At 55.8% G+C, this 13200-nt stretch overlaps 1 protein-coding gene across 1 annotated transcript; it reads left to right on the forward strand.

Moving 5' to 3' along the window:
- Nucleotides 1-660: 660 nt before the first annotated feature.
- PIN1 (peptidylprolyl cis/trans isomerase, NIMA-interacting 1) lies at nucleotides 661-12889 on the forward strand. The gene is made up of 4 exons (XM_061150254.1): nucleotides 661-774; nucleotides 3090-3302; nucleotides 11322-11432; nucleotides 12269-12889. Exons 1-4 carry the CDS (start codon nucleotides 717-719, stop codon nucleotides 12376-12378), a joined length of 492 nt encoding a protein of 163 aa, XP_061006237.1. The 5' UTR covers nucleotides 661-716; the 3' UTR covers nucleotides 12379-12889.
- The last annotated feature ends 311 nt before the right edge of the window (nucleotides 12890-13200 follow it).

Raw genomic sequence — 13200 nt, forward strand, 5'->3', positions numbered from 1 at the left:
AGGAATTAGTGAAGTAAAGTAGATTTCAAAGGAAATGGAAGGTGTTTGGGTTAGTAAAATAGGGAAAGAGTCTTGCACAAAAAAATTAAAAGGAGGTGGGCTAGCTTTGGACATCTGGGGTAAACAGGTGGGACGAGGGAGAACGGAGGAGCCAAATATAGGCTTCTGGATTCTTAGCTGTTCATCACCAAGGTAACGGCGTTGCCATGGCAACACCAAAGTCAGCACCGCCTTTTTCAAGAACCTCCTTCGCTGCTGTTACCTCCACACAAGCCAGACACTTCCGCATGGGAGGCTGCAGCCCGCGGGCTATGGTTTAGGAAGGCGGGAATTGCTGCAGTAGTAACCAATCGGATGGGCTCTGTGGCGAAGGACGCAAAGGAGGGGTCGGGACTTTCGGAAGCTCAGCAGAGGGCGTTGATAAGGCGTGTTCGCGTCCCTTTCCCACCATTTAGCGGCCGAAGAAAGGAAGAGGGCGGGACCTGCGTGAGGCCGACCGGGGGCGAGGCCCAGATTAAAGGTGGGAGGCTCCGCCCACCCCTGCTTCTGCTCAATAGGAAGCCAGAGAGTCAGTCCGGACAGTTAAGGTGCCCAATGAGTGCTGTCGCCAGGACCCCGTGCGGGGCGGGCTCAGCCAATCGACAGCAGCGGTGGGCGGACGCGGGCGGCAGAGGCGGTGCGGCGGAGGCGGAGCGGGCTCTGCGGCAGGAGGGAAGATGGCGGACGAGGAGAAGCTGCCGCCCGGCTGGGAGAAGCGCATGAGCCGCAGCTCAGGTGCCGCGGGGGTCGGGGCTGGGACGGGGCCGCGAGGGCCCGCAGAAGCAGGGCTCGAGCTTGCCCCGCGAGCGCGGCGCCGCCGCTCGATTCCCGTGGGGTCCTGGCTCCTCCGCGTCGTCCTCGGGTAACGGCCCCGGCCCACCCCGTGGGGGCTGCGAGCCTGAGGAGAGGGTAATTCCGAGGAAACTGAGGCAAGGGGCGTGGCCGGGGAGTTCCAGGGTGCTCCCGGGGTGTCAGGGGGATGGTGATCCCGCGGCACTCCCTCAGGCAATGGCCCTGGCCCTGCCGGGGTGACTGACATTTTCGTTCGGGCTAATGCACCAGAAGTCCTGAGGGAACGTCTATGCAACCCCTGGTCCCAGGGGGACCCCTTGGGGAGGACACCTCAACATCATGCTCAGGGCGGGGCCCTAGGGTGTTGTTCGGCCTCGGATCCACAACCTCCTTCTGCTAATACGCTTGCTGCCATCCACACCATATTCTGAGTTTGCGATATCCGGCCGGTGGTATTCTACCTGAGAACTGCCCTTGTGCTCCGGAACGCGATTTAGGGCTTTTCCCCAATAATAATGTCAAGAATAGGGAACGTTTATCTCAGGACCAAGCATAGTTCCAAGCATTTTGGGTGTGTGCTTTCTCTAATTGGCCATAATTTGGGGAGAGAGGTAATAGTTACCCCCGTTTTGCAGATCAGGAAACTCGAGGCCAGAAAACGCAAGGAACCCGCCCAAGGTCATTGATTTCAGGAGGTGGGGGCTGGGTTCGGACCCAGTCATTCTGACTCCAGAGCCCCCTACCCTTCTTGCTGCAAACTACCAAGATGCAGTTTCCAATATTTCACACTTCTTTCTCCATAGAGCCTAGCAATCATAGTAGCAGTAATAATTTGATTTTTTGAACATCAAGAGCACTTTGCACACAGCACCATCCACTCTCCACATTAACCCCCCGGAGGTTTGATGTCCTTATTCTCTCACCCCCACTTTTCAGATGAGAAAACTGAGGTTCAGGGAGATGGAACCTATTGCCAAGGTTTTTGAGGCAGTCAGTGGCTCAGCTCTCACCAGCCCCCACCCCACCCTGCAGCCTTGACCTGTGGATGTGACCTACAATGTAAAGCTGATGCTCTGCCCGATTTGGGGCTCACATTCCAGCCATTTCTGCCCACTTCAGTCCTGACAATGTTCCCTGAGGGTGACATCCAGCCCTTCACGGTGTTCAGCACAAGTCCTCCGTGTAACCAGGGCAGACTCTGCTCCAGGAGTGACACCCTGTCTTTACTGGGTCCTACTTCAAGCTTCTTGTTGGCAGCCCTCACTCCATGCTCTTTAGTCTCTGGATAACATCTGACCCCAGTAATGCTGGACCCCAGTTCGGTAGGGGAAAAGGACAAAGCTTTTGTGTCTGACACACATGGGTACAGTTTATGCGGCAGAATAAACAAAGCAGAAAATTGCTTTGTTTTGGAGGTACTAGTGGCTGTTGCACTCTTAGATGCCTCACAGTGACATGTGCATGCTCAAGTCATGTCCTACTCTTTGTGACCCCATGTGCTATAGCCCACCAGGCTCCTCTGTCCATGGGATTTCCCAGGCAAGAATACTGGAGTGAGTTGCCAGTTCCTTTTCCAGAGGATCTTCCAACCCAGGGATCGAACCCAAGATTCTTTTGCTTCCTGCATTGGCAGGCAGATTCTTTACCTCTGTGCTACCTGGGAAGCCCATGTTTTGACCAGAGATGTATTAGTATGTCTTTTGTTACCCGAATGTTATTGACTGGAGTGTCTCAACATTCACTTATATAACAAATCGCCAGCCACAGGCATTAGTTTCTGCAAAAATCTCCCAGTCGATAATGTGTTAATTGTCAAGTGCTATCCTAAACTCATTACAGATGTGAACTCATACAGTCCTTCCAAAAACCATTCAGGCAAGTACTGTTGTTATTTCCATTTTACAGGTGAGAAAACTGAGGCCCGGAGAAGGGAGCTCATACAGGGAGTGAGTGGCAGATTTGGACAGGGAGTCTGGCTTGCTGAGTGCACGCTTTGAACCTCTCTTCCTCACCTTGGGTTATTTTCCCCCCTTGAAGTTATTAATGACCAAAGTTATTATGTGGTCTTACTTGCTTGTTTATTGTCTGTCTGCCTCCCATCTAGAGGGTTAGCTCCCTAAGTCCTGGTGACACTGGTGGACGGCAGTGGGCTGGCTGAATGAAGGCATCTTGTTGGCCAGTTCCTTATCATGACTTGACGGTGGTATCCTCTGAGCAGGTCCCAGCTGAATTCTGTCTCCCCCCCCCACCCCTTCCAGGCCGGGTGTACTACTTCAATCACATCACTAACGCCAGCCAGTGGGAGCGGCCAAGTGGCAACAGCAGTGGCAGTGGCAAAAATGGACAAGGGGAGCCCACCAGGGTCCGCTGCTCACACCTGCTGGTCAAACACAGCCAGTCACGGCGGCCCTCCTCCTGGCGGCAGGAGAAGATCACGCGAACCAAGGAGGAGGCCCTGGAGCTGATCAATGGTGAGCAGGGCTTGGAGACCAGGCTTGGGGGGAAGAGGACGGGCCTTCTCCCCAAGGGCAGTGCAAGCTTTGCAGAAATCACATGAGATCCTCCACCCCAGCCAGCTTAGCTGTCAGCTGTGGCCTTGGCCGACCTATAAGCGCCTGTTGGTGGCATGAGCCTGGCTCCCACGGCTGCCTCTCATTTTCCTCCCCAGCTGGTGTTTGAGAGGGGGCCAGGGTTGGTGGAGAGGACGCAGCCTTAGGGCTGGCAGGCCTGGGTTCACGTGGTCACTATGCCCTTAGGAGCTCCTTGACCTTGAGAGATGCATGTCACTTCCTTGAGACTCGGTTTTCCCCTCTGTAAAATGGACATCGTCATCTCCTTCCCTTCATGGGCCATTGTGAAAGCTCAGTGAGAGGAAATGGTGTAATGGGTGGCCCACAGTTGTCACTGTGTGGGTCGTCATTCCGTGGGAGAGTAGTGTCATCAAGCAGGGTCCTGGGGCACGTATGTGAATGGGTCAGGAGGGAGGTTGGAAAGGTAGCAGTGTTAGAACTAGCCGACAGAGTCATTGAATTACTTCGGCTCTGAGCAGCCTGTTCCTCACTCAGTTCTGTGTTTCTTCCACAGTCTAGGGTAGCAGTTGGTAGGCAGACTTTTTTCTTAAAAGACCAGATGGTAAATAGTTTAGGTTTTGTGGGCCATACAGTCTCTGTCAGCTCTGCTTGGTAACTCCATAGCAGCTGCAGGTGATGTGTAAACAAATGGGCATGGCCATGTGTCAATAAAACTTTATTTACAGAAACAGCAGGATTTGACCCCACGGCTGTAGTTCTCAGCATCCTGGTCTAGAGCTATCTAGTGTGGCCGCTTCTACCTGCATGTGGTTACTTTCATGTAAGTTAGTTCAATTTAAGTCATATTGAAGATTGGTTCCTCAGTCACACCAGCCACACTGTTCAGTAGTCCCACTTGGTTATAGGCTGCCATTTTGGACAGCACAGCTGCAGAATATTTTCATCCTTGCAGGAAGTTCTCTTGGCCAGTGCTGGCCTGGATCACAAGTGTGGTTTCATCATCCACTCAGCCTCTCTCACCAGAGATCCAGACACCTCCCAGGCCCTCCGACCCCACAGAACCAGTGTCTCACCCCTGCCCAAACAGCCTGAGTGCCCATCTAGTTCTGCCAGGTCATGGCTGTGTGACCTTGAGCAAGCTACTTAACATCTCAGCCGCAGTCTTTTCACTTATAAAGTTAGTGTTAAGATAATAGGACGCACCACATAGGGTGAAGAAAAAAAATTGTTAGTCGCTCAGTCTTGTTTCTTTGTGACCCCATGGTCTGTAGCCCACCAGGCTCCTCTGTCCATGGATTTCTCCAGGCAGTAATACTGGAGTGGGTTGCCATTTTCCTTCGCCAGGGGATCTTCCTGACCCAGGGATTGAACCTGGGTCTCGTGCACTGCAGGCAGATTCTTTATCTTCTAGCCACCAGGGAAGCCCTAGTACAGTAAAGCATGAATAACAGCTCTTGGCATCTAGTAAATGTTCTGTGATTGCTGGTGGCCATTATGATGGTGGTTATTAGCACAGGCCTGGCATAGTTAGTCCATATTGGCTGTTGTTTTGTGCCACATAACTGTCCTGTGGGATATTAACTGACACACACCTACACCCACACCTGTTCATACAGTCCCCAGCATGATAAATGGCACCTGTTAGCCACCCACCTCTCAGTCTTGTAGAGTGGAGACAAGTTTTTGCACAGAATCTTGAAGGCAGATTTAAAGAGCTTACTTCTGGGGACTTCCTTGATGGTCCAGTGGTTAAGAATTCACCTTCCAGTGCAGGAGATGCGAGTTCCAACCCTGCTCAGGGAACTTAGGTCCCGTATGCCTTGGGGCGACTCAATCTGTGTGCCGCAACTAGAGAAGCCTGCATGCTTCAATCCAGCACAGCCCAAAAAAAAAAAAAAAAATGGAAAAGAAAAATAGCTCGCCTCCCGAGCTCCCTGGGGCAAGGGCTGGGTCTGTCTCTTTGCCCATTGCATACCCGACACAAAGCATGGCCCACAGTAGCGCCCACAGCTGGGACTCCTGAACCCAGAGGAAGCAAGAAGGATTCCTGATAGAGGAAGCAGCAGAAATGAAGGCCTGGGGAGGGGCTGCAGGCAGGACTCAGGGGAAGACTGCAGGGGACTGAAGAGAGATGAAACCCATCAGGGCAGGTCCCAGTCAGGTGGAGGAGGGTCCAGACTGAGGCCAAAAGTTTGGGTCCTTTTCCAGAGGCTGCAGGAAACACATGGCCATGTGACCCTGGGAGAAGGGCCCTACAGTCCTGGCTTTTCAGGAAGAGCCATGTGGCTGGAGGGTGACGGGCAAGGAAAGCCGGAAGGTCCAGCCCCAGGCTGGGTGGGCCAGCAGTGAGCAGTAAGTGATGTGTGGGGTCTGGCCGCCATTCAGGGGAAGAGGACATGGCGGGAAGCTCAGAAGAAACCACGAGATGACCTCTTGGATCCTTTTAGCTCAAGTGGTCCCAGTTCTGAGGCTTCTGGACCACACGAGAGTGCACAGAAGGTGACGGGCACTTGGAGAGTGAGTGGCAGGAGATGTCATCACTGGCCGAGGGGACTCGGGAAGAGGCGCAGTCTGGGGAGAGTCTCACTAGGTCTGAAGGTCGGAGGAAGAGACCTTGGCGAGGCAACCATGAGAGGATCTGGACTGAGCAGAGCAGCAGGCCAGAGACCGAAGCCTGGGGGACAGTCCCAGCCAGAGATGGCAGGTAGACATGGGGACATCTGAGCATCACTTGGAAGAAAAGCTTTTGGGCTTTAGGGAGTGCCTGGGAGTGGTGCCGCCTGTCCCATCTCCGAGGGCCAAGGACGTGTCTAGTGGGGCTGACACTGCAGTGGGAGCCTGGGAGTACTAAGGTCAGCTTGGGTCTGGGGAAGGGGTATCTGTGGGTGCGCCCAGTAAGCAGCTGAGCCCTGGGGCCTCACCTTAAATCAGTGTACACTCGGAAGTGTTAGCAGGGGTCGAACATGCCTCCCTGTGCCAGGGGGCCTGGTGAAGGCCGTGGGAGAAACTGCAGCTAGAAACAGTGTGACTTGAACTTGGAGTGGGTAGGAGGCAGGTGGAGTCAATTCTAGCGAGCTTGAGTGGGCACAGTCAGGAGGACTGGGTGATAGATTAGAGGGGCAGGGAGCGGGTAAGGTCAGAAGTAGTGTGACCCACCCTGGACTGGCCCACAGCTGGATCTCGGTGCCAGCAGTGTGAAAGTTGCCTCGTCATGCCCAGCTCTTTGTGACCCCATAGACTATAGTCCATGGGATTCTCCAGGCCAGAATACTGGAGTGGGTAGCCATTCCCTTCTCGAGAGGATCTTCCCAACCCAGGGATTAAACCCAGGTCTCCTGCATTGCAGGCGGATTCCTTACCAGCTGAGCAACCAGGGAAGCCCAAGAATACTGGAATGGGTAGCCTATCCTTTCTCCAGCAGATCTTCCCAACCCAGGAATCGAACCGGGGTCTCCTGCATTGCAGGCGGATTCTTTACCAGCTGAGCCACCAGGGAAGCCAGCTGTGTAGCTTCAAGCAAGTGTCTTCTTCATTCTAAGAGCTTCAGTTGGCCTCATCTGTAGAATGGGCACAGGGTGGCCTGAAGATCCAGGGGCCAGCTGACCACTGAACGCTTAGCAGAGCAGTGGGCTCAGTGTCAGCCACTTGGTATCTGCATGGTAGAGCCTTGACCCCAGTCTTGTAGGTGTGTGTGGTGGGGACCAGGGTCAGGACAAGGCCTTTGCCTACCGCAGCCTCTCCTGCTTGCTCATGGTCCATGGGTGGAGCTCTGGGCCAGGACATGGGAGGCCTGGTGGGCTCAGTATGCAGACCCTCGACTGACATTGGCATGTGGTCTTACTCAGTGTCCTGAGATGGGCCCCCTCGGGGGTCATGATGAGGGTGTAGTAAGATGGCGCAGACTGTGGTACACTTGGTCACCAGACACCCATGTGCCAGGTCAGCAAGCTTTGGGCATCGGGGCCTGGTTTTCTCTTTTATGAAGAAGGATGTTTCTCCCCCCTCCCCTCTTATCATGAGTTTGTTCCAGGTGATGACGAGATCAGCCTTTTGGTGGCACAGTCTGTCGCTGGCAGCCTGGGTCCCTCCGTAACCATTTAGAACCTGTGCTCCCCAGTTGCCTTGAAAACCAGTGTGTTCACATTTTCTGCCGAGGCTTCTTTCTCTGGGCCAGCTCCTCTGCAGCTCTTGGGCTGCGGCCAAAGGCTTCTCAGGGATCTGGGGACCGGTTACCTGTCATTGCCAGTGTCCTTGTGTAAGGAAGCCAGGCCACAGAGAAGCCCTCCCTGCCTGGTGCCCATTCCTCCATCCCCACGTGCCCAAGGTCGCAGAGAGGCCCCAGTGTGAGTCCCATCCCCGTACCCCGTGCCCAGGGTCTAAAGGGTTAATGAGTGCCTTCCACCCAGTGTCCCCACTCACGGTGGGTAGCTCCCTTCCAGGCTTCTGGTTTCAGGCTGGGGTCTCTGGTCTCTAGACATCCCCTCCTGGAATTTGGTTTGTTTTGTTTTTTTTTTTTATAATATTTACTTGGCTGTGCCTGGTCTTAGTTGCAGCATGCAGACTCTTAGTTGGGGAATGTGGGATCTGCTTCCGCAACCAGGGGTCAAATCTGCCCCCTGCATTGGTAGCACAGCATCCCTAGACCACCAGGGTGGTCCCTGGAATTGGGTCTTGAGGAAGACATACCTAATTCCATCACCTTTTCCCCATCCACACCCCTTCCCTAGTTTGTCTCTAAACCTCTTTAGAGTCAGAGACCACTCCACTTGTTCACTCGCTGTCCCTGGAATCATTATGGTGTAACTCTGGCTGCTACAACAGAATACCACAGGCTGGGTAGCTTAGCCACAGACATTTATTTCTCACAGTTCTAGAGACTGGAAGTCTAAGATCAGAGTGTTGATTGATTTGGTTTTTTCTGAGGCTTCTCTCCTTGGCTTGCAGATTGCCACCTCCTGTGTGCTCACACCCCTTACCTCAGTGCATGTGATGGAGAAAGAGCTTTGGGGGAGCCTTTTTTTAATAGATATTTTTATTTATTTGGTCGCACTGGGTCTCAGTAGTTACAGCAGGCAGGCATGTGGGATCCAGTTCCCTGACCAAGGTTTGAGCCCAGGCCCCCTGCACTGGGAGTGTGGACTCTTAGCCACTGGACCACCACGGAAGTCCCTAGCCTTTCACCTTGACTTGTGGCCAGACTCCCAAAGGTCAGCTTTAGAAAGGAGAGCTCAGAAAGGAAGTCTTGTTTCTTTTTAAAAAGTCATTTCAGGGACTTACCCTGTGGTTCAGTGGTTAAGACTCCATGCTTCCAATGCAGGGGTTGCGGGTTTAATCCCTGGTCAGGGAACTAAGATCCCACATGCCGTGGGGCGTGGCCAAAAAGTAAGAAAAAAAAATCAGGGCCCCGTCCAAGCAGAATATTTTCTTTTTTTTTTTTTTAAAACAAAACGTATTTATGTATTTGGCTGCATCAGGTCATAGTGAAGGCACGCAGGCTCTTCATTGGGTCATACAGGATCTGTCACTGCAGCATGAAGACTCTAGTGGCAGCTTGTGGGCTTAGTTGCTCGGAGGCATGTGGGATATTATTTCCCCAACTAAGGATTGAACACATGTCCCCCCTTTGCAAAGCGGATTCTTAATCACTGGACCACCAGGGAAGTCCTGAAGCAGAATATATTCTGAGAGCTGCTGATCACAGGAAGATGTGGGTGCTGTGAACGATGGGGAGAAAAGCTTGGCTTTTATTCAGTTCTTAGGCTGCTGTTGCTTGCATGCACACACACTATGTGTGTGCGTCCCTTGCCAGGCCGCCTAGTTTCGGGGATCCCTGCAGCTGTGCCTCCAGCCCCAGTGGCTGGAGGATGCTGCAAGGGGTGCTTGAACCAGGCTCAGGATCGGGCCCGACTCCCCAAATGCTGGGCCTGTGCAGCGGTGCTCCCGCAAAGTACCTGGAGGCGGGCAGGTACACTGGGGGGCGCTGCACTCAGGATTCCCTGGCTGGGTTTACTGGAGTCCAGCCAGGAAAGGCGGGGGAACATATCTCAGTGTTGCTCGGGTGAGACAGAAGACATAACCAGAATCCAGGGAGAGGAAGAGATGGAGGAGGGGAGTCCTTGTGCCATCCAGTTCAGATTGGAGTCACCCGTGGGTGCGTCAGGTACAGGGGGTCCACCTGGCAGCCGCGGGGGTTATTGGGAGCCCACCCGGGTTTTCACGGCAGAAGGCACTGCCCTTCTGCCTTCTGCTGAGGAAGGCACTTCCCTGGCGGATCAGTGCGTAGGACTCCGGGCTTTCACTGCTGAGGGCCTGGCTTTGATCCCTAGTCAGGGAACTAAGATCCCACACGCTGCAGGGTGCAGCCTCCCCCATACTGCCCCCCAGAAAAAGCCGCCACAGGGTGCAGGCCACAGGGGGCGGGGCTGTGTCACAGCAGAGAGCCTGTCCGACCAGGCAATGCAGTGCGGTGGCAGCCAGCGCAGGCCACAAGGTGCAGACAAGGAGGGCCGGGGCACGCGGGTCAGAAAGAAGCAGGGGCAATCCAAGTGGCGGGGCCCACAGCAGGGAGAGCAGAGTGCTGACAGCAGGTGCCGTTTGCCGAGGTGTCTCTCGGTGCCTGGCACTGTGCCTCGTGTCCCTGTGACCGGCTGGCAAGTGACCGATGGTCGAGGCTCAGAGGCACAGGGACACAGGGGAGGCAGCGGTCACGGGCACAGCTGTGGAAGCAGCCAGGCAGATCAGATACCAGGACACGAGTTACTGCCGTGACCTGTAGTGAGATGGCGGAGTGGAGTGACAGGTGTGCTGTCATGTCGTCCCAGACGGACAGATGGATGACAATGACAGGTTAGACCAGAGCTGGAGATCCGTGGGCCAAGGTGAAGTTCCCACCAGCTCAGCAACAGGCAGATGGTCTGGCTGGGTGTGTGGGTCTCTGACCACCAAGTGGATTAATCAGCAGTGTCTGTGTGGTGCTCAGAAAGGTACCAGGCGTGTCACAGCCTCGTTTAGGTCAGACGCTGGGAGCCCTTTCCCTCAGTCCTCTTCCTTCCGTCCCATCAACCCAGTCTCCCTGTCCCCCCAGGGAGAGTCGGTATCTAGTTTGGGCTGCACAGAGGGTGAATCTGGGGCGCTGCCAACACACCCCATCCAGGCGGCTGGGAAAAGACCCATGTCAGCTGCCCCGGGGTGCAGTCTGACGCCTGTCCCTTGCCAAATCCCAGCCAGGCCACCTCCAGGGTTCTTCATGACACCCCAGTAAGTGGCCCTGGCCTTTCTCACGCTTTGGACAGCCCTCGGGCTGAGGGTTCAGCCATCTCCTGTGGCAGAGCTGGGCTAGTGCTGTGGCCTCCTGCCTTTGTCCTAGAAGCCTCTAGAAAATTTTCCTACCACTGCCCTGGGGCGTCCCAGTGTCCCTTTTTATTTTTATTTTCTTGACTGCGCTGCTGTGGGATCTTAATTCCCAGCCAGGGATCAAACCTGTGCCCCTTACGTTGGAAGCCCCGAGTCTTAACCACTGGGAAGTCTTAACCACCAGGAAAGTCCCCAGTGTCCCTATTTAACATCTGTCCTGTCTTCTGCTGTCCTCCCCAACAGAGCCTGGAGGTAGATTTTCTCAGTGTGTGTGGGGGTAGGAAGAGGCCATGCCATGTTCATTATGTGTTCCTGTGTGTGTGTGTGTGTGTGTATGGGGGGGGTGGGGCGGGGAAAGTGACAGAGAGTGGGGTGTAGGACTGGGGTATGAGACCAGCTGCTCTTGAGGTCACCACAGGGTCACAGGGTGCATGCACGTCATGGGTGGTGTGTATGGCTCCGGCTCTGATTGTGCATGCACACTCATGCACACATGATTGGCAGGGGCTGCAGGCTCCTTTCTGAGTGAAGTGCTGCCCTGCCTGGACCCTTCCGCCCACCCGCCCCACCCTGACGAGGAGGCCTCCCTTTGTGTCCTTCTTGCAGGCTACATCCAGAAGATTAAGTCTGGAGAGGAGGACTTTGAATCCCTGGCCTCACAGTTCAGCGACTGCAGCTCCGCCAAGGCCAGGGGAGACCTGGGTGCCTTCAGCAGAGGTGCGCAAGGAACGGGCACCCCTGACCCACTGGCGCCCGCACCCCACCTAGAGGGATGGCCCATGTTGCACTGTGCCCTGGGCCCAGCAGGTGGCAGCAGGGTCCCTTCCTCAGGCTGCAGTCTTCTCCCGGGTGGCGGACTCTGGGGTGGGGCGTCCGCCTGTGTCTCTCTGCTCAGTTGTCCCCATCACGGGCCCACCAAGGTGGGTGCTCCCTGCCATTTCCCTCTCCTCCTGTTGAGGTGCAAAGCTGGGGCCCCTAAGAGTCCCAGAGCACATCCCCCAGAATCCTCTGCCCACCCTCTTGGGGGGAGAAACCAGGAGTGAGGGGAGGAGGGGGTCAGATCGGCAGCCCTGCCCAGTTCAGGCCTCTCCACCTGGGGCTGTGGGAAGGGAGGAGCAGAGGGAACCAGGCCGCCGCCGCCGCCGCCCCCCTCCATCTTTGGGCTCTCGAGAGCATCAAGGAAGGGCCCAGAATAGGCTGAGGGGTGTCGGGGAGCCAGCAAGGGGCTGTAGGCGGCCCCAGGATGCAGGCAGGACAGACAGTGTGGCAGGGCCCAGGAACCGGGCCTGGGGAGACCAGTTCATCATTAAAACTCATCTCTCAGTGCATAGTGGAGACAGCCACTCTGCCCTCATTCGTCATGCTGTCCTCAGGCTTCCCGGGGCCTCCCTAATAGCCTTGCCGCCCCCAGCTGCGCCCAGCTCAGGTGCCATGACAAGGCCATAAAGTGCGTGACGGATGAGTCAGAATGGGGGCGCAGTGGGAGCCCCGTCTGCCCGGTCCCGCCTGCAGGTCTGGACCCCACACGCCATCTCTCCTGCTTCCTCCCCCAGGTCAGATGCAGAAGCCATTTGAAGACGCCTCCTTCGCGCTGCGGACAGGGGAGATGAGCGGGCCTGTGTTCACGGATTCGGGCATCCACATCATCCTTCGCACGGAGTGAGGGGTGTCGATGGCCCAGGCCTGGCCACCCGGGGGTAGACGGGTGAGACGGGGTGGCTGGGCCCGCAGACTCTGCTCCCCGCTGCCGGCCGACCGGTGGGGACCCCTCCCTTCTCCTGTCACACAGTATTTATTGATCCCAGATGGCCGAGAGGAGGCCCTTCACCACCGGGTGCTCCCTGTCCGCTCCCGTTGGGGCTGTCCCTGCTAGACCCCCCTCCCCTTTAGGAATCGACTTCAGAAGGGCACAGGGTGGAGAGGCTCCCTGGGCTCCCAGAGCCAGGGTTGGGGGTGACCTGTCCCAAAGAGAAGGCCTAGTTAGCTGCCCCCGTGCCGCCCCAGGTCCAGGATGGGGGCAGGTGGGCCTTGAGTTGTTGCTGATTAGGCCCTGTTTCTCTGTTCAGTTGTAAAAAGCATATGCTCCGCGTGGGGCCCAGGCTGCTGGCTGCTATGGGGCCTCTCTAAGCAGCCATGCAGCACCTTCCCCACCCTTGATTAAACCTGGAACCACTGCTCTGCTGTCTGGCATTTCATTTCCCACCCTCGGGGCAGCGATCATCTCCCGCCACCCCTGGCGTCCAGGTGTCCAGGCCATGTTGCCTCCCGGGGAAGCTGCTCCTTTCCTGGGCCAGGGGTGCTTCCTAGCAGCAGCAAACTCTCAGGGAAGTGGAACAACAGCAGTCCTCAAACTTGGGTGTTGAGGAATGTTCTAGAATGCAAGGGCCCTGACTGCACAGCTCTGCATTCAGCAGGTCAGGTGGAGCAGGAGAACCAGAGTGAAGCCCCTGTTCACCCTTGGTGCCACCCCCCTCCCCCCGCCCCA

Source organism: Dama dama, chromosome 9 (genome assembly GCF_033118175.1).
Source record: "Dama dama isolate Ldn47 chromosome 9, ASM3311817v1, whole genome shotgun sequence".
Lineage (NCBI taxonomy): Eukaryota > Metazoa > Chordata > Mammalia > Artiodactyla > Cervidae > Dama > Dama dama.